This window comes from Geospiza fortis, unplaced genomic scaffold (assembly GCF_000277835.1).
Source record: "Geospiza fortis unplaced genomic scaffold, GeoFor_1.0 scaffold403, whole genome shotgun sequence".
NCBI lineage: Eukaryota > Metazoa > Chordata > Aves > Passeriformes > Thraupidae > Geospiza > Geospiza fortis.
The window spans coordinates 4266714-4286111 of NW_005054336.1; the positions used below are offsets into that span (position 1 = coordinate 4266714).

The 19398-nt window shown below is 39.6% G+C and overlaps 1 protein-coding gene across 1 annotated transcript in view; it reads right to left on the reverse strand.

Annotated features, from left to right (window-relative positions):
* Nucleotides 1-19398, reverse strand: part of DPYD (dihydropyrimidine dehydrogenase) — a 311278-nt gene that overhangs the window by 52834 nt on the left and 239046 nt on the right. Inside the window, exon 18 of the mRNA XM_031057867.1 lies at nt 9099-9241. Coding sequence (XP_030913727.1) covers nt 9099-9241 — 143 coding nt within the window. The remainder of the gene's footprint in view (nt 1-9098; nt 9242-19398) is intronic.

The following is a 19398-nucleotide window of genomic DNA, read 5'->3' on the forward strand; positions in this document are numbered from 1 at the left end:
AAAATCAAACAGAAAAGCAATTTTTCTATCTTGGAACCTCAATTCAGTCCTGCAATGATTAACCCCTCATCCTTGTGAGTCTTTCCCTCTAGTACTCTCACATTATATTTCAGCTAAAATTACTTTCATCCTCTATCAGCTTGCCTGTACGAATCCGTGCAGCAACTGCTGTGTCCACTGAAGAGTGAGATTCATGTGAACAAAATAGTTCTGACCCTGTGAGTCCTTCATGTCGGAGATAAAAACCCACTTCCACATTTCCTTAGGGATTGTTTTACCAATCTCCATCCAAATAATAAATATCAGCAAGAAAAGCAGCAACATAACTGATGATATTGAAGGAAGTTAAACCCTTTCTTAAATGTACTGCCAGCTTCCAAAATGACAGTTTAGAAAAACAATGCTTTCTCTGTTTTTTTGTTCTAATTGCATGGATAAAAGAACCCCTCATCAGTCACATCAAGCTGTGTCAGGGGGCTTGTGCTGTAACAGGAAAAAAATTATTGCTCCCTCCTTCCTGAGCAGAACAGCCATTTTTCTACCACTGGGAAAAGCAAAAGACCAGTGACCAAACTGCAGCTAGCCCAACACCAAGCCCCAGCTGAGCTGCACAGCAGTGCATTCCTGTGCCAGCGTGGGCTCCAGGACCATGCCTTCCCTGAGCACAGCCTCTTCCACTGCTTGCTTCCCCTCTCCTCCTTTCACTGCCAGGTACAGCCTCTGCCTGAAAGATCAACAAAGCTGCTATGATGTAAAAAGGAAAATTTCTTAAACATGTGTTTTCTTTGTATGACTGACAGCATTTCCAAGAACTTCTCTGATGACAGAGCTTTGCAATACTGAATGTTTTACCTTCTCCCTTTTTGGAAAACAAGTCCCCTGCAGTTACAACACATATAACATTAAAAAAAAAAAAAAACCACCCCCAAAAAAACAACCCCACAGGAATTTTCCCAAGTAATTATTGGAGATGGCAGAAAGGAATGAAGAAACAGCATTTTCCACTATGCTTATCTTGCCTTGTATTTATTTTCAATATCCAACTAGGAGCTGGCTACAGTTTCACATTCAATTTCCAGTCACCTCCACACGTACTCAAGGGAACTCAATCCACAACAGAGCTAGCTTCATGTCTGAAAGCAACCCGAGCTGAGTAAAACAACTTGCCTAAAATTTGGTTAATCAACAATTAACCAAGCCTCTTGTGAAGAGTCAGCTCCATGTTGCATTTACTTTGTAACCTTTAAACAACACTCACTTGGTGTCAATTCACACCATGTGCTTTATCCATATGGAGAACAGCTCTGCCCCTGTTCATGCAAGAGAGCAGCAGCACAAGTCCACATCAGTAGTGTGAATCCCCATCAAAAAGGGGTGCAGCACTACTGGGCTTTCAAAGGACCAGCATTATTGTGGATCCTTGGGAGAGATGGAGAAAAATATATTGCCAAAGCAATTATTCTTCCCATCCCCTCAATTCTGAAAGTCAGAATTCTGTGTTGCCAGACCCAGAGGAGCAGGGTGGACACCCAGGCAGGGCAGGAAAGGGGAGCAGACCCTCTGTCCCCAGGAGAACAAATCCCCTGCAGAGGCTGGGAATGACTGCTAGGACAGCATTTGAACTGATGCTCAATTGAGACCTAATTGTTGGTAAATAATTACTACCGTACAGTGATAGTTGAAACTACTTTGCATGAGAATTCATTACAAGAATGACAAATAGCAATTGTTACAGAATGAGCTTTAATTCATTCTTACAAATTTATGAAATAACAATCCTATCTATGCAGACTTCATTTACTAGCTGGTGAAATGAGCAGAAATAAAGGAAAACTAATAGATAATTCCCCTAAGCAGCTCCAAATGTAGAACTAATGCAAAACTGCACAAAATAAAAGGCATTATTAGTGTTGAATTTAGTCTGTAACTTTACAATGTAGTGATTTGAATATTGCAACTTTTCATAAAAAGTGGCAAAAACAACATGTAAGAATCAATAAAGAAAATCTGTTCTAATTTGATGGGGTTTTTTACTACTAAAAGGAAAACACTTTATAGATTGTTTTTGTTTGACAAATTCTGATTTTCTTTAAAAGAAATTCTCACAGAAGATTCTCACTATCAATTAGCAATTTCTCTCCCAATAGTCTGTAAAGGAGCAAGTGTGGCAGTCCTCTAATTACTTTTTGTTTTATTAGCAAAGACAGACAGTTGAGAACAGGTTGAATTTCTGTAATTAGCACTGGGTTAGGAAAAAACCAGAAAATAATGAAATGTTTTCAGAAGTGAATGCTTGGATATGTCTGTCCCAACTCTTTTCTCTCTTTCACATTCATTTTTCTTAGGATTTTATGTCGACATGTTCAAACAGTACTTTGTTCCCTCTTTTGTTTCTGCATGTACTGCAAATTTCATCTCTGCAGAGAAGGGCCACTCCATTCATTGCTGTATCCATTGAAGACTTTTCTCAGTGCGTGGCTCTGTGAGCAGTGGAGCTAATGATATCTGGCTTCCAGCAGCTCTGTGTCTCCTGGTTGGGTTCTCTGACATCTAATAAGGTGTGACTGCCAATTAAAGCTTTTCCTGTGGCTGACACAGTGCTGTCCCATGCGGGCTCTCAGAGGTCTAATAAAGGTGAGCTCATAGTGTGCTTGTGCTTACAGTGAAGGAATGCAGCTACTCTCTCTCCTCTGCCTTTTCTGTTTCTCAAAATTTGTTAGAGTAAAACACTCTCCCTTTTGGCAAGTTTCAGTGAAAATGGCCACAAAAGCTCAAATGTGATGGAAGATACTCAAATGGATGTACAAATACCTATCAAGTTTCTTTGGAAATACAGTCTAAAAACTGCTCTTTCTACAGGAGGCTACACTTATCTCAATCAAAGGACTTACATCTCAAAAGTGGTTTTGCCTTAAGTGGCATTTTTTTTCCTCAAAATCTTGGTGGGTCTAAAGTACCATCCCTTGAATCTTGTCTCGTATCATTTTAGTAGCCTGACACTTCATTCAGCAACCTATTCTTCCCTCATCTATTTTAATCACGAGAGAAGAGTTAGGTATAGCACCTTAACTTCTCAGTGTCCTGGACAGCTTTGTACAGAAAGGTTTTGTTCTTCTACCCCTAAAGCCACAGCCTGTGTAAGAAACCTCACAGTGGCCAGCTGGTGCCCACGTGTGCCTGTTCTTGGGCTCAGCAGCCCTTGGAGCACTCTGCCGGGCACAGAGCAAAGCCTGCAGCCCTGTCCCCCCATGTGCCATGTGAGGACAGGCAGGGGCCAGAGGCAGGGTGGGCTCTTCGGGAGCGCAGGCAGGAGAAGCACAGCCAGGCTCTGCCACACCCATGACACCCTGTGTCTGCCTGAGACTTGCAGCAATCCGCCCGACTTCATTCTCCTCATGCAGGCCTGAGACAAAGGACTCTTTGTCTGCATTCAAAATCATGGCTATTCATTGCAAGACAGAGTATTTTTTTCCCAATGGTTATCAGTAGAAACATAACCTGGAATTTCAAATCACAGGGCCAGCTCCCTCACTCCCCTGCTCTGCACTCCCATGATTTGAATGTCTTTTAGTTCTTCACTCTGCATGAAATGGCACAAATAGTAATTCCAGGCTGAGAATTTTTTGGCCTGATCTAATCCTCCCTTAAATAAAGTATCAGAGTCTTCACTGACTTCAACAGACACTGACATGGACTAGAAAGAAGAGTAATGAAGTGCATGGAGAACCAGAGCTCTACTCTGCAGTTCTGTAGCCATAAAAAATTATGGAGTTCCTTACAAGGTTTCACATTTGCACAAATACAATAAAAATACTGTCTCATAGATCAATTCCCATGATTTTGTGATGGAAAAGCCTGTTTATTCACACACAAAGGGCCATCCTGCTGCTATAAAAATCTCTCAGCTAAATGCTTCAGTAAAAAGGCTGTTGAAGAAAAAATAATAATCAAATCATCCTGAATCCCTTGAGACTTTTGTTCCAAAGTGGTACCAACAAGAAGTCTTGTTGAAAATATTAAAAATCTACAAGCAGTCTCACAAAAACCACTGTGTTTCATGTTGGAGGGAGAGTTTATCTTACAGAGCTAAAACTCATCACTAACGCTTTCCCGTCATGGGCTGTCCCATTTCCAGAATGGTTTTGCTCTTCCTCAGATCCCCGAGGTCCCACCCACAGTGGTGCTGGGCAGGAGGGAAGGGCACGGGGCAGATCCAGCTCATGGCAGCTCTGGGCACACGGCCACCTCCTTCCCCTGCCTGAGAGGTGAGGAGGAACACGGGGCAAGGCCTGGAGGCAGTAGGGGCACATGGGCTGGACACAGCGCGGTGAGGACAAGAGCACAGCACCCACAGGAACGGCACTGCCGGGCACTGCAGCCCAGCCAGGACAAGAGGGGGACGAGGGAGGATGAAGGTGGAGCCGAGAAAGGGCTCAGGGCAAAGCCACAGGCTGTCCCACTGAGAAGCAGCATTCCATGAGTGGACTTTAAATCATGGCTGGATTTTAAATCATTGCTTACAGACATCCATGTCTGCAACAGAGGACATGTGTGACCTCCATACGTTGTGAGAAAAGACATTTATTTGAAAAGGAATCCATATTCTTTACATGAAAACGACCAATATTCCAGATGAACAAAGTATTCCATACCAGAGTATAATGCTGAAAGGTTCTACCATGAAGCAAGTATACTTTAGAAAGTACCCCTTTGTTCTACCTCTTTTTTTTAGTTACATCTGCTAGAAATAATGACTACAGAATCTCTTTCAACAAAAGGTCATTTATGTCAATGGACAGAACACAGAGGATCAGATCACCTGCTGTAATTGCAAATTAATGCTCTACTGCTAATGCATTAACTACACAATATTGATCTACAATTGAATCATACAGGCTACTGTGAAGTGATTTTTACTTTAATATTTTTATGCTTTTATTGCTTTTTCCATAATGCATTTTCTCTTTCCGCTGGAATTTTCTATAATTGTTTCCCATTTTAATTTCCTGCAGCAAGATGACTTTAAAAAATGTATGTCTCTTTCAAAACCTGGCAAAAATCTAACAAACCATCCGTGTGAGATGGTAAATCACATACATGTTGCAAAACATGCAAAATATTTTGATATGCATCTAATTTTGATAAATTGGGGCTTTAAAAAAAGCTTACATAAATTACAAATAAAATACTTCAGCTTCACTGGAAAATTGTAATAATGACATGCATCACAGAAAGGTGCTTTCTAGACATTTCTGGAGCTCCTGCCACCCCCAATGAGTGCAGGATTATCTCCATATTAAAATTGTTGGGTTTTTGTTTTTGTTTTGTTTTTTTTTGTTTTGTTTGCTTTGGGGTTTTTTTTTGTTTGTTTGTTTTTTAAATTTTCATGCCTGTACTGAAAAGGCGTTGGTAGGTTCAGGTACATTAAAAAACTATGGTGCTATGCAATCAGCTGAAGAATGACTGAAATGTTTCAGCATCTTTAAGGAGAAATTAAAACACAAGTGGGGTCTTTTTGCAAGTGTTTCTGAAGTCCATAAAGGGGAAGAATACTCTGTTGAATTGCTGTCTAAAATCTTCAGCCCAGCTACTACTGAGTACAATAACCTAGTTTGTTTTCCATACCTGCTGCAAAGTTCCTAACATCCAAACCTTTTTGTGCACAACAATACTAAGATGTTGTCCTCCATATTCTAAAGGAGGGGATAGGCCATATTTTGATTACTGAAACTATCTCCCCACACCATTTCCCAATATACCTGCTTAACACCACTTGAGGTGGTTATGGCATACAGCAAAATATGGCTTACCACCTGTCTCCTGACTTGCATTCCTGTGTGATGATGATTTTGCAAATGGAAAATAAATCCTCATGTTTTAAAAATAAAAGCAATGGGAAAAAATAATGGAGAACTGATTGCAGGTGAAATATCCGAAGAGGAAAACCTGATCTTGCTTTTAATGGAAGAACATTTATTATTCATAAACCTTTCCTCTAACAGATATGCTACATTGCAGTTAAATCAACTCACACAAAGCCTCCCTATTATCCCAGGCCATGAATGTCCTGCTGCCATGGCAGAGAAGACTTGTTGGGACACAAGGAAGGGGAGCCCAGTGGCCAAGCAAGTGCTGCTGTCCCAGGCTCTCGAGCTGGGCTCCATGGATAGATCAGTAGAGCCTGAGCTGCTCTGCAGTATGGGACCATGTGGAATGCTGGATGATTGGGCAGCCCCTGCCCTTCTCAAGCACTGCTGGGCCACAGGGTGGTGAGAGCAGTGACAAAGCCCATTTTTAAGCCCCCCCTGTGCCTCTTTGGCACAGCTGAGCACAGAGGCTGCTCCATCACCACCAAAGCCCAGGCTGCTTGCTTCCTGCCTCTGGATCAGTCATAAGGCATCCTCGTGGCTTTGGAAATGTGAAGTCAGATCACAAGATGTGCAGTGGTGTGTCAGTCTGCGTGTCTCTCCAGAACCACCTCCAACAGTATGCAAAGCAGATACTTTAGATAAGGCTATCACACACATACAGAATTCCCTCACTACAGTCCCAGCTTCTACCTGCTTAACTCAGGGACTTGCTATGCAGTGCATCTTAAATCCTGAATCATTCAGTAGATCACTTCATTTGATGCTATCTACAAATTCTGTACTCACTCTGCATGTCGGTACTGAGAAAGCAGAAGTGAATGTCAAAGCTGTACACAACAGAGGTTGTGGCTGCTGAAGAAGCAAGTTGGGCATTTGATATGAAGAACGTGTGTGAGATTGGGATTCAGGGAAAAGAATATTAGCTGGCTATTTGTATGACCTTGTTTAGAAGGAAAACAATGGAAATGATCCTCATTACCCTAATTAGGGTCCAAAGGCGACCTGTGAAGACGAGACCATCTTTTTCTATTACAATGTATCTCATCTGAGAAGCAAATATGTTTCAGTCTAGTCCCAGCAAGTGCATTTCTTTAACAACTTTCTATAGAGATTACTCATTTCCTTCTCCCTTCCATCTGTCCTTCCCATCATAAGGGAAAGACTTACGGCCTGTATTCACAATCTAGCATGAAGCTTACTAAAGGTTTATTTTAAAATGGATGCAACTGAGCTAGTTCAGATCCTTACCTACACAGACACTTTAGAATTTATTTATCTGAGATCAGTTTAAACTACTTCCCTACTTTAGTGAAACAGAAATAAACCACTCAAACTGAGGATATTTTTGATCCAGAGGAGTTTAAAATCAGTTCTAGAGATGATGTATGTTAAACTGGTGAAACCTAAAAACAAAATAAGACTTTTTTTCAGCATCTCTGGGAAAAATTTGTTGAAAAGAGAAATTGTTCTGTACAGGGAAAAAGATCTCTATAGATCCAAGTCATTTGTGGAAGCCAGTTTCAGAGAATTTGATTACTACTAAAAAGAAAACAATAATTAATGTCTTGTAAATCAAATAGTCTCTCAAGCACTGACTGGGATGTCTGCATGAAATTATATTTCAGAATTTCCCGTTACCATTGGGACAAATCAACAGGAAAAGAAAAAATAAAACATAGCTACACAATCTATATAAAATAGAAGTGCAAAAGGGACATTAAACCTCTTGATTTTTAGTCATCCAGAAACAGATACAGTACACATAGAACAGAAAATAATTTCATTCTGTGTAATTCAGATCATGTAACATTGCTGCAGACAAAGCCATTGAAAGTGCAGCTCTATCAGCAATAACAAGTTAAATGCATCTAGAGCACTAAAAACAATCCTTGCCAATCCTAATCTTTTTTGGTAGACAAATGCTGCCCTGCAATTTGCACCATTACTTAATATTTATATGGAAGAAGCTCTCAGACAATTGTGTACAAAAGGCCAATCTCTTATCTGCCCATGAAAAAGAAAAGTTTGAATCACTTTAATACAACCGAAAAAAAAAAGGAAATGGTATTAATAAATCCAAGGAACATAGCAAGTCTATAAAAAAGGAACAGCCTTCTGCTTCAGCTCCCAGAGATGCTAACTTTGATGTGTATTAAAAAACCAACCAGACCAAAATATTGAGCTGGCTTTTTTTTTTTTTTTTTTTTTGGTGAAACAGCAAACAAATGACTAATCACAGCAGTCACTGTAGCTGTGTAAAAAGGATGGTCACACTGAATCTAATTTCAATGTCAAAGTGAATTGTGGGAATGAAACCACTCTAGTCATCCCATGGAGTGACACAAAGCCGATATTCACAGGCTCCACAGCTGCTGTTGTCTATGGTGGGACCCACAGATAAAGGGGATGAACATCTACCAGAATGTAACAATATACAATGGAACAATGGGACATAAAGACCACCTGCTCCTCAGCCAGTCTAACATGTATGCTGCAATGGTGCCCTGACATGCCTGGCAGAGGTAAGGGGTTGATTTTCAGCCAATTTCCTGGTGCCTGTAATACGAGGCCACCAAGGCTTCCTTCCATGACAGAGACACACCAACCATGCCAGTGAGGCCAGCAGCTCAAACCAACCCTCAGGCAATGCAAACAGCCTGGCTCCTGAATGCAGCTGACACCTCAGTCCAGTGCAGCACCAGCCCTTCAGCAGTGGGTGCAGAGCTACACCTCCTGTTCCAATGAACATCCCTAGGGGACACAGATGCCTCATAAACCAAAGTTACTTTGAAGTGGCTACCTTCGAGAGACCAACGTAGTGCTCTTTGGAAGCCCTCTCACCTTGAGAAGGCTCTTTGCAGAAAAGAAAAACTGAGAATACAGGAAGAACAGATAGGTCGAGCTAAACTTCGTGTCAACCTGGTTTGTATGACAAGAGAGAGAGATGTTTCAATTTTAAATCATTTAAGCTAGAGATAATAAGTACTAACAAACTCATGGTTAGCCTTTTCCCAGATTGGTATTGGAACACCAAAAGCTTTCTTCTGGCAACTCCCCCTCCACCTCCATGTGAAATGAATGTTTATTAGCAAGCAGTATGAAGTGAAAAACATGAAAATTCCTTTCAATGGTAGAAACTCCACACTATCCGAATGTTTGAAAGGAAGCCACATTACGATCTTAATCACAGTTACCTGAACGTTAACATTCTAAAGAAAGAAGCAGTACCTGCAGGACAGAAGCCCCACTGTGCAGAAACTGAAGCCCAGCCTCAGCAGAATCGATGCCTCCAGTGGCCAAGATGGGAAATCCTGGGAGAGCCCGGGCGATGGCGGACACGGCGCGCAGGGCGACGGGCCGGATAGCATTTCCTGCAGAAACCAGGACACCGCGTTAGCAACATCCCAGCTGGCCCTGATGGAACCTGCACATCCCTCCTGCTACAGCAACACCAGGAACTAACATCCAATTCTGAGGTGCAGAGGTTATATTCATTTATAAACTGACACCAAGTGGGTTGCAAGTGGTATCAATGCTTGTACAGCAATTTATGCATGCGGCTGAATACAGAAAATGGCAGAAACATTTGGATAAACAATGCAAAGCTAGCTTGACTGTTTTAGCTGATGCTCAAAACAAAGACTAACAATATCTGAGACAGAAAGCAATACTTTACCATACAGTACACTGTAGATAAAGAGATCTATGTTTCTACATAAAGAATCAGGTTGATTTTTTGAACCTAAATGCTGTCCAACTAAGAGCAAATGTCTCATTTATTTATGTTCACCTAAAAATTGTTTAAAAGTGCCATTTCACTGCACTTGACATTTAGTATTTTGTTTCCCCTTCTGCACGTCTGTAGATTAAGAAAATTCTTGAAGCAAGCCTCCTCTAACAATTAATATGATAGTCAAATTCTCAAAAGAAAAAAGTATATTCATTTACGGCAATATCTCCAAAACTGGAGCTCATATTTCAAATGGTACATAGAGGTTGAGTCAGACAATCCCTGCTATATTTAGAGGATTATGATTAAACTCTTAATACACTGTGTCTGCAGTGCATTTGTTTTGACTACATTCTACTGATGGTATGCAAGTATTAAAAATATGCCTACAGATGCTGCTCATTAAATGATGGACAGCGTAGATAGATGACACTTCCAGTTATTTTTGAGGCTAGTTGGGATTTCTCTAAATAACCTCCACATTATTAAAATTTCTACTTAATTTAGAGAAGCTTTAGGAGAATTTGATGCCATCATTGGGCAACAACAGTGTAAGAGAGGACGCATCACTCCCAGAGGACCTGTATGGCTGTGGCTGTCAGGCTGTTTTTCCCCCTCAGTACTGCATGAGGTAACAGCAACTAAACTTTATGCACATGAAAGCGACAGCCTAACCCAAGATGCACTGTTGATATGTTTTCAGGAAAACTAGAGCCTGATAGATAAAAATGTAAAATCTCATCAAAACTGCTTTAAAGAATCTAAGATCCCAACAGAACAGATCACAGAAAGTATCTGGAGGTGAGCAGGAACTTTCCCTGGAACACCAGGAACTATTTCCCATTGTTTGGTCTGGATTGACTGTAATGTGTTTGAAAGGAACAGAACAATTCTTTAAAAGAGGATCACTGCTAAGCATCCAAAGAGCAAATATTATGACACAATTCATGGTCCAGTCTTAGAGATATGCTTGAGGAGAAAAAAAAAAAGAAATCATGCTGTTTGCTCTGACAGATTTACAAATAAAGTCTTTTGGAAGGCATACAGGCCAAAACATACACTACACAGCCAAAACCACTGAAAGTAATCTCATAAGAAACAGTAGTTCAGGAAATTCTTCAAATATTCAGTTTTTGAAATTGAAGCTAGAAGTAAGCATCAGACTTGCTACACTGCTTTCAGCCTAACACAGCTCCAGAATCTCAGTGTGATGAGGTAGCTGTTTCTTAGAAAGATGAATAAATAAAGACAATGGTAACTCTGAAATCATGTGGCTACAGGGAAATTTCTTCCCAATCTGCCTTGAGGCGTGAAGGTTTATATACTTCTAACCCCAATACAACTCTTAAGAATTTGCTTTCAATGGGTTTTAAAGCCTTGTGGACCCTTGGCCCTAAAGATATCTTGTAGCAAAGAGTTCCACAAGAAAATATTCCCATATATATTTATATATAATTAGCCCCCTTCTCACTTAAATGACTGTCTCTGTACAGTGGTCAGTTCAGGAAAAGGACCAAACGACAGCTTATTTAAGGTTTCAGCACAATAGGTAATCAGAAAGGCTTTCATTCAGCCCAAAGAAATCAAGTATATGATTCAATGAAGTCTAGCAGAATTAGCAATGAGACTTAGAACTTATTATGGAACACAGGTACTTCTTAGTACTAGCTGAATTTGATATTCATAATATGAGTTATTACTTACATTGGTGATTAGTAAATTAGTGATAAATTGGTATGATTGCAAAAGTATTCCATTCATTTATAATTCACCCAAATGAATTTAAAAACATTTCAGAAGTGCTTCTGATGAGAGTAAATAAATGGATGTAATGACAATCAGAGGGTTCACTAAGGTCTCACCATTTATCCCAGCATTTTTTTTATTAGCCTACTCATATGGAACAAGCACAACATAAGCTGAAGCTGTTCTCCCTAACATTTTTTCATCAACAGTTCAGAAGCTTCCCCCTCTGTAACAAAAGCTTCTGGGTTGGAATACAATGTGATTTGCTTGTGATAGAGATCCGACTGCCTAATGAAATGGTGAAACAACCCACCAGATTAAAGAAAAAAACCAATAAACCAATGCAAACAATAGAAACAACAGTAATGCCAAGCTATTAAAATAGAAGGCAAAAAAAAAAACCAAGAAATGAACACTCAATTTGACTAACAATCTCTATTTTCCTGCATCTTCATAAAAGTATGTAGGAAGGTAATAAATTCCATTATAGAGATTTGTGGAGAAGGAGTTTTTAAAAGGTTGAAATAAAGGAGATTTAATGCCAACTTTTAAAAGATCTGTAAGTAGTAGTGGGAATTTGCAGAACGTTTTCTGATAAATCCAATGGTATTTAAGAAGCTGAGATCCAAATCCAGCATGCATTTGAAAGACAGCTCACATACTAAAAGATAAGCATCTACCACATACTTTGACACGTTGGGATCTGTAATTCCACTAGTTAAGCACCCATAGCTGAGGAAACTGCTGATATGGTACTCTCCTGATAGAAGTGCTGCAGCTGCTACCAGATGCTAGATGTGGCTATCATTTACCTTGCTGTAAAATAATGAGATTTAATAAACAAAGTCCATTTATCAAGACCTCCGGCAGGTGAGTGAGATAGAAAAATGAAAGACAGAAAAATACCTCATGGAGATGACATGCTACTCTCTGTTGAAAGCTACTCTTTCAGGTCTCATTAATTATGGAACAAATATTTGCTACTATGGAAAGACATAAACAATGAAATAATTTTTAGATGTGAAAGTCCCTGACCTTCTTCTTGCCTTAAAACAAAAAGCTTTGGCTTTCTCTATTGTTTTGTTTTGTTTCATAGAAAATAAGACTTTTCAGACTATCAGTGAAAGAAATCCAATAGTGAAAACACAACATGAAGCAGAAGCAGAACATTCATCAAGCAAATGTCTCTCCCTCATCAGCACAGGTGGGCAGAGCTGCTCTTGCCCACTGAGGATAGCAGGCTGATGACAAACTGATGAAAGACAATATACCTGCTTATTTGTTTGTTTGTTTTTCCTTAGGAAGTAAAACACCCTTCACCAATGCCAGAAGACACATGTTTTATTATGACTTCATAAGTACTAGGAGTCCTGAGAGGACTTGATCCTGTCAAACACCAAAAATGTTCACTAGATTGAAGCTTGAGAGCCAAACTTTGTTCAAAAGCCTGGTGTTGAGTTTCAAGCACCCAGTAGCTTTGGGAATTCCTAGCAGAAACAATTCAGATCTTCTGATCCCAGTGATCCACTGACGGGAGAAAAATAATCTCAGACATCTTGAATACTGGGCTACATTCTCACTTGCAATATATTGGAGCAATTTGAGAGTTTAAAGTTTTCAATGCCTATATGAGGTAGCTCTAATGACGCCTTTAAGTAAAGATGATCCCAGTCCATTAAAAAACAGCCAACAGAGTCAATTCAGACTGGTACTACTGAGACTGAATCTTGAAACAGTCTCAGTGGTCTTTATCAAACTCTCTATGAGCAAGAGAAACATTTTAAAGGAAAGCAAACTCTCATTTCTTTGGACAGTATATCAACCCAAACAAATATTTGTTTCTATGGATACTAGATGGAATAAAAATGAATTTGGGTCAATTTTCCCCACTCTGTGCATTTTCAAGTAAAATCATTTTTTAATTTGCATTCTATTATATTACAAATTTGAGATTTAAACCACTGAGCCTGAATATTACAAAGAAGAAGCAGCTGATACGTAATTTTTTACTAATAAGTCACCACTAAAGTCTGTGCTTCTAAAAAATGTAAGGCCCAAAATCTAAGCAACATCACCTTTCCTCCCTCTGTAGATACCTTCTTGGAAGAAAACTGATATGGTTATATCCCAGACTGTTAAAATTAATCATGCTAATGAAAAAAGAACCCAATGATAATAAACTTGGATGAAAAGCATTATACAAGGAAAATGGTCTGGAAAAGTTCAGGCATCATAGGTATCAATCCAATGCTTCAGAAAGTAAGTAGGTAGAAAAGTTTGGAGCTCAGGAAAAAAGCCCAGGAAACATAATTCATTGTTAAGACATTTTCTGCATAGTGTATATGCTGCCTAGTACTGGCAATCAAAGTACTGCATGTTCTGCATTTGCAAACAGTCCAGGGAAACCTGCAGGTTACACACAAACCATTTCCCTCGCATTCCTTCCGACTGCAATCACTCTGCTCGCTCTTTCTTTCTGCCACCTGTAGGTGGCCACCATAAGCTACACTTATCAAATAACTCATTAGCAGGGTTTTCAATACTGTCATATCCAGATAATTAGCAATTTATTTAAATAACCAATTTCTGTGGAAATAATTGCCATGGAATGCCCTGAACCTACTTTTTATAAACTATAATAAAAGTGTTAAGATAATCCCTGACATTTGCAAATGCCATTAGTTCACCTTTCCTTTTGATAGTGCTATGGCATTATGTTTAAACAATTACCTGATAACGCGGCAGTTTAATGAAACAGTGTAGCAGACACATCCTTCAAAATGACCAGAGAATGCATTTATAGGCAGAAGAAAACCCAGTGAACAGACGAGTTTAGAGAGAAAGACTATCCACAGTTGCTATGAGAGCTGCAAATGGGACACACAATATTTAGTGCAGTAAAAAATACAGGGAGTTCCCAGAAAGCAGGATGAACCTTGCCACAGCTTAAATTTTGCAGAGCCCAGCACTTCTGAAGATCCAGAGATGACTCTTCTCACTACTCCCTATCTGTTTCCCTGCCTGGTCAGTCCTTCAGTCCATAATTACTCATTAATAGCCATTTGCCAAAATCACTAACAATAATGTACTATTTACTCAGGCTCTGGCTATTTCCAACTGAAAATTTTAGTTATTCATGTACCAATGGAGAATTCAAGGGAATAGTCCTTTTATGGAACATCTCTACATGAGTCAGCCTACACCATCAAACTAATGGTTACTCAAGGCTTCATGCTGATCAAAAGTTGTGATGGGCAATGCACCAACTCTACCAAATCAATAGCAAAGGTTCTGCTGACTACAGAGGAGTCAGGACTTTGTCACAAGACTTCAGAATAAAGTTAGTGATTCTGCAGATTTGAAGGAACTTCTATCTAACTCTGCTATAGCAGGCTCTTGATACCCTATCAACTGACAGGATTTTTGTCAGGATATTATGACTACCTTGATAGACTGATAGTGTGTCAATAGTTCTTCTGATAACTACTGACCCTTCCTCTTAATTTCAAAGCTTACATCAGATGTGATTCGGTTTCTGATACATACAGAATTGAATCAAACCTCTGAGTGAAAAAAGAGGCAATAATTTTGCTTCATATTTCCTTTAAAAAAAATTTGTACTCAAATAGAAAAAAAACCCTTGAACTTCCATAATCACAGAGAAAAATCAGCGTCCTTTTTAGGATTTAATTTTACCATTTTTAAATAATACAAATTATTATTTATGCTCTTTCAGCTGAAAATTCATAAAATCACCAGAGTTCTCATTCAATAAATGTTTAGTACTCATCAGAGAATTCTCTCAATTAAAAAAGGCTAGAATCAGAGAAAGAGAGAGGGAAAAATTAAATTTTTCTTATCTATAAATATTATTTATCCATGGAGACCTGGGGGAATTTTCACTCATATCAAACTTCAGGAGGAAAAACCAAGAGGACAGATACAAATTGTTTTGTGAATGCTGCAAGAAGTGGTTAAACATTTCCTAACAGAGCCATTCTCTCACTGAAAACTACAGATTCACAAAAAGTCGATACTTCTGGTCGTCAGCATGAAACCTAGCAAAGCATTTTCATTGCAATTCATCACACGTTCATTATTTAATTTCACTCATGGTTTTTACTTTGGTTTGAGTTGGAGCTGGAAATTGTCTGACAGAATTCTTTCCATGTTCCTTGGGTGCTCAGGAAGCCCTTTCTTTGCCTTGACTGCCTGGCTCTTGCTGCCCAGCCTGAGTCAGCTGCTCCAGTGTGGCGGGGCTGGTGCTGCTGCAGGAGGTCTGGCACCTCCTGCACTGCAACCCTTCCCTGGCCAGGACTAACCCTGCCTGCTGCCCAGAGAGTGCCAGTGCTAATCAATAAAACACACAATGATACAACAGCAATGAAAAGGTAATAAAATAGTGCTAATACTCAGGGGAAGCTCCTGACACAATACAAGGACAAGGACAGGTGAATAGACCAGCATAAGAGCCAACAAACATTTAGAAAATATTGCCCAGTTACCAGATAAGATCACTGTAGCCATCTCAAAGGGACAAATGAGTTCCTGCTGAATCCTTCCCCTCAAAAGCGTGAGTAGTTCACTACTCGCTTGCTGCCCTTTTATTCCAATGCAGAGACTGACATTTAACCTGAAGTGTGGTAGAAATGGTTCTGGCTGTTTACAGATTTGTTCCAAGGCAGTCTTGCCTCTGTCAGCCTCGGCAGTGCTACCTTTGTTTGAGCTGGTTTTAACCTCCATAACAACCACCCCGGTCAACACGACCCTGGAACCAGGAGGGGTGTGTGTGTCCACATGGCTGTGCCAGCGCTTTAGCACATACATAATTCTAACTGCAAAAAGGCAATTTAGTACAAGTAAGGACATACTGGAAAAGACACGACTGCCTGCTGAGCAGGGAATTGAGGTTCCTACACTGCATTTAAAAAGCCAAAATTACTGAAAAATGCAGTGCAAAAACTTTTCAGGCCATTTACAAAACCTGACTCATACCTTGTCCTGTTTAATAACCACTTGCCTAAGAAGTCCATCACAGAAAGGGATGCAGAACTTCAGAAACTATGTCAAACTAAAGAAACCAGGCCTAGACAACTAGAAAGCTCAGATAAAGTATATCTTCCTTGCTTTACATAACTCAAGTTAATAATTGTCCTATTTTGAGGTTTATCTATTTTATTGTCTATCCCTCTATTTTATCTATCTCATCCAGTTGCTGTTATGTAGTAATAAACAATTTTATTTTATGTACCAATATACTTAGATCTATTTATAGATACATAGATATATTAAAAAATATGTCACAAACACAAATTTTTGTGAAACAAAAGACTCAATTTGAGCAGAAAACACTGTACTTGCCTGTGCATTAGTGTCTACATACATATCTAGCACAGTATTATTACATATCCATATAATCTGTGTGAGTATATATATACATGCACACTCAGTAGATGTATTTCCATATTCACATATACATAAAACAGTGGATGACACGTCCCCTGATAAAACCTGTTATTTCAACACTTCAAGTGAAAAGTGTTAAAATAAATGGCTCATCACATACAATGTGTTAAAATAAATGTTTATTTCAACACTATGTGTATCATAGCCATTTATTTCAACACTTCCCATTTCTCAAGACTCACACAACCAAGAGTAGGAGAACTGATAGCTATACCTAAGGTAGCTGAAGCACACAGCCCTACTCTGCTTGCCATAGGATGAGTAGGAAGTTACTTGACACTTTTTTCCTCCCAGCAATAAATGGAAACTACCTACCTTGACTGTTCGTGGGGATCTGCATGTGCCTGTAAGCTGGTGGGCTGTGTCATCATTTGGAAAGAAGCGCCATACCAGAGTCTTCTGAGATATTTCGGAAGCAGGCTACAGCTACCAGGGTAGGGTTGGGAAAAGGAGCAAAGCATGGGGGCCCTTTGAGAATTTCACTTTGCTGTTTCTGACTCTGACACAAAAGCTTCTGGGCAGACGAAGATTTGTGTGATCAAGAGCAAAACCTAGAGATGTTCATCCTGAGGGCTGGATGGGATGTGATTATTGCAGGACGAGTTATAATCTGGTGATCAAATTATGAGTTAGAGAACTTCTGGGTTCTCACTTTACCTGCAGAAAACAGTTTATTGGGAGGGTTCTTCAGCTCAAGATTTGCCTTAATTTTGAGACAGAACCTGATGGGTCTTTGGAGCAGCAATCTTCCATCTTTAGGTGGTTTCCAAAGCACAAATATAGTCACTGGGGGCTTTGAGCAGTTAGTTTAGTGTCAGCAGCTGAACTTGCTCCTACAAGCTGAGCTCAGACTTTACATTATAGGCCAGTGTTGGCTAGCATCAGTTTCTTTCTCTGCTGTATTTTGAGAAGAAGGCACATGAAGCTCCCATTTTCTGGCAGCTCCCACTGGAGCCAGAGGGCACTATGCCTTTATAGATCTAAGGGACAGAGGCAGGATAAGAATGAAAAAAATTAAATAATGCACAAAACCTCCACAAACCTTGAGTTCTCTCTGAGCAATATTTACTACTAACTTGCCTGTAATATTTTCTTACAGCTTTCCTCCTTTGAAAAACTTTAAAAGCATGATTAAAGATTTTCTAGGCCCTAGCAAGACAGTGTGGTTTTAAGAAGATAAACACTTGGAGGAGCATTCTCTTTTCTTTTTCTTGTACATTTTCTTCTCTGAAATTGCAGATCTGTTGGTCAGAATGGACAGAGCACAAACTCACAAAACAAACTAATGAAAGGCCAGTGAAGACTTTGCAACCAGCATGCCCTATCAGAAGACTGTTTTGCAGCCAGACAATGAAAAACTGAGACCACAGTTTCATCAGCTCACAAATAAATTCACTGCCTTGAGCCAAGCCACTTCACAGTGTTAGTTGCCTATATTCAAACATGTCTCTTCCTGTAAAATTATTTTCCTCCCCATGTCACTTTTGTCAGGTAAAACACTACAACCACCTTGTAGTAGAATAGTCTACAATGCAATTAAAGCTTTCCAGAAAAAACCCACAATGTTTTCAGCCTTTCACTTTCTTCAGATGTGATTAGTTCCAGAAAGAGCAGGTATCATCACTCCTTTGTAGGCACTGCAGGTTATAAGATTAGTCCTCAGAGGTTGGCAACACATAATAAAAGTGCTTTATTCATAAACATCAATCAGTTTCAAGAATGGCAGTTGCTCACAGAATGGAAATATTCAGGTAATAACTACTGTAGACATTAAAACACTGTATGACAGATATGTAGTGCTCGTTACACAAGAACGCTTTCTTATAATTATGCTTTCATAACCAGGTACATAAGTTTTTAAATATTCAGTTCCTTACACTTTGATTTTCTTTTTTTTAGGGCAGATATTTAAAAAATACTCTTCCCCCATGAGGGTGTTTGGGCACTGGAACAGGCTCTCGAGGGCAGTGGTCACAGCACCAGCCTGGCAGAGCTCAAGAAGCATTTGAAAAATACCCTTGGGCACATGGTGTGACCCTTGGGGATGGTGCTGTGCAGGGCTGTGAGCTGGACTCGATGATCCTTGAAGGTCCCTTCCAACTCAGCATATTCTGTGATTTTTTTAAAAATGAAATTTACAGGACAACACTTGGTTTTCCGTGAATGAAAAAGACTCCCCTCCAACAGAGAGATGATATCTTGGATTTAGTTGAGGCCTTAGATGTGAATGGACGACAATTTAGAATTTTCTTTGCTTCTTCTTCTTTTTTATAACCCTCACAATTATAGGAAATTTCATGCCATTTCTTTAGCTGAGAATGTACTGAAAGCTGAAGAGTCAGTGGCATAATGAAAAGCAAAATAATTGCTTGTCCACGCTGTGTAAACTATTTGTGGAATAAAGGAAGGCCAAACCCTATTTGGAGAGGCCTTTACTAGCTCTGGATATATTAGTGAGGGTTGCTAATTAAAACATGGTTATATCAGTCCTGCTTGTGACCAGCCACACAACTCAGTGCTGGTTTCAACAAGAAATTATATACCCATATCATAACTCTGCTTTCTGCATTAATAAAAAATAACAGC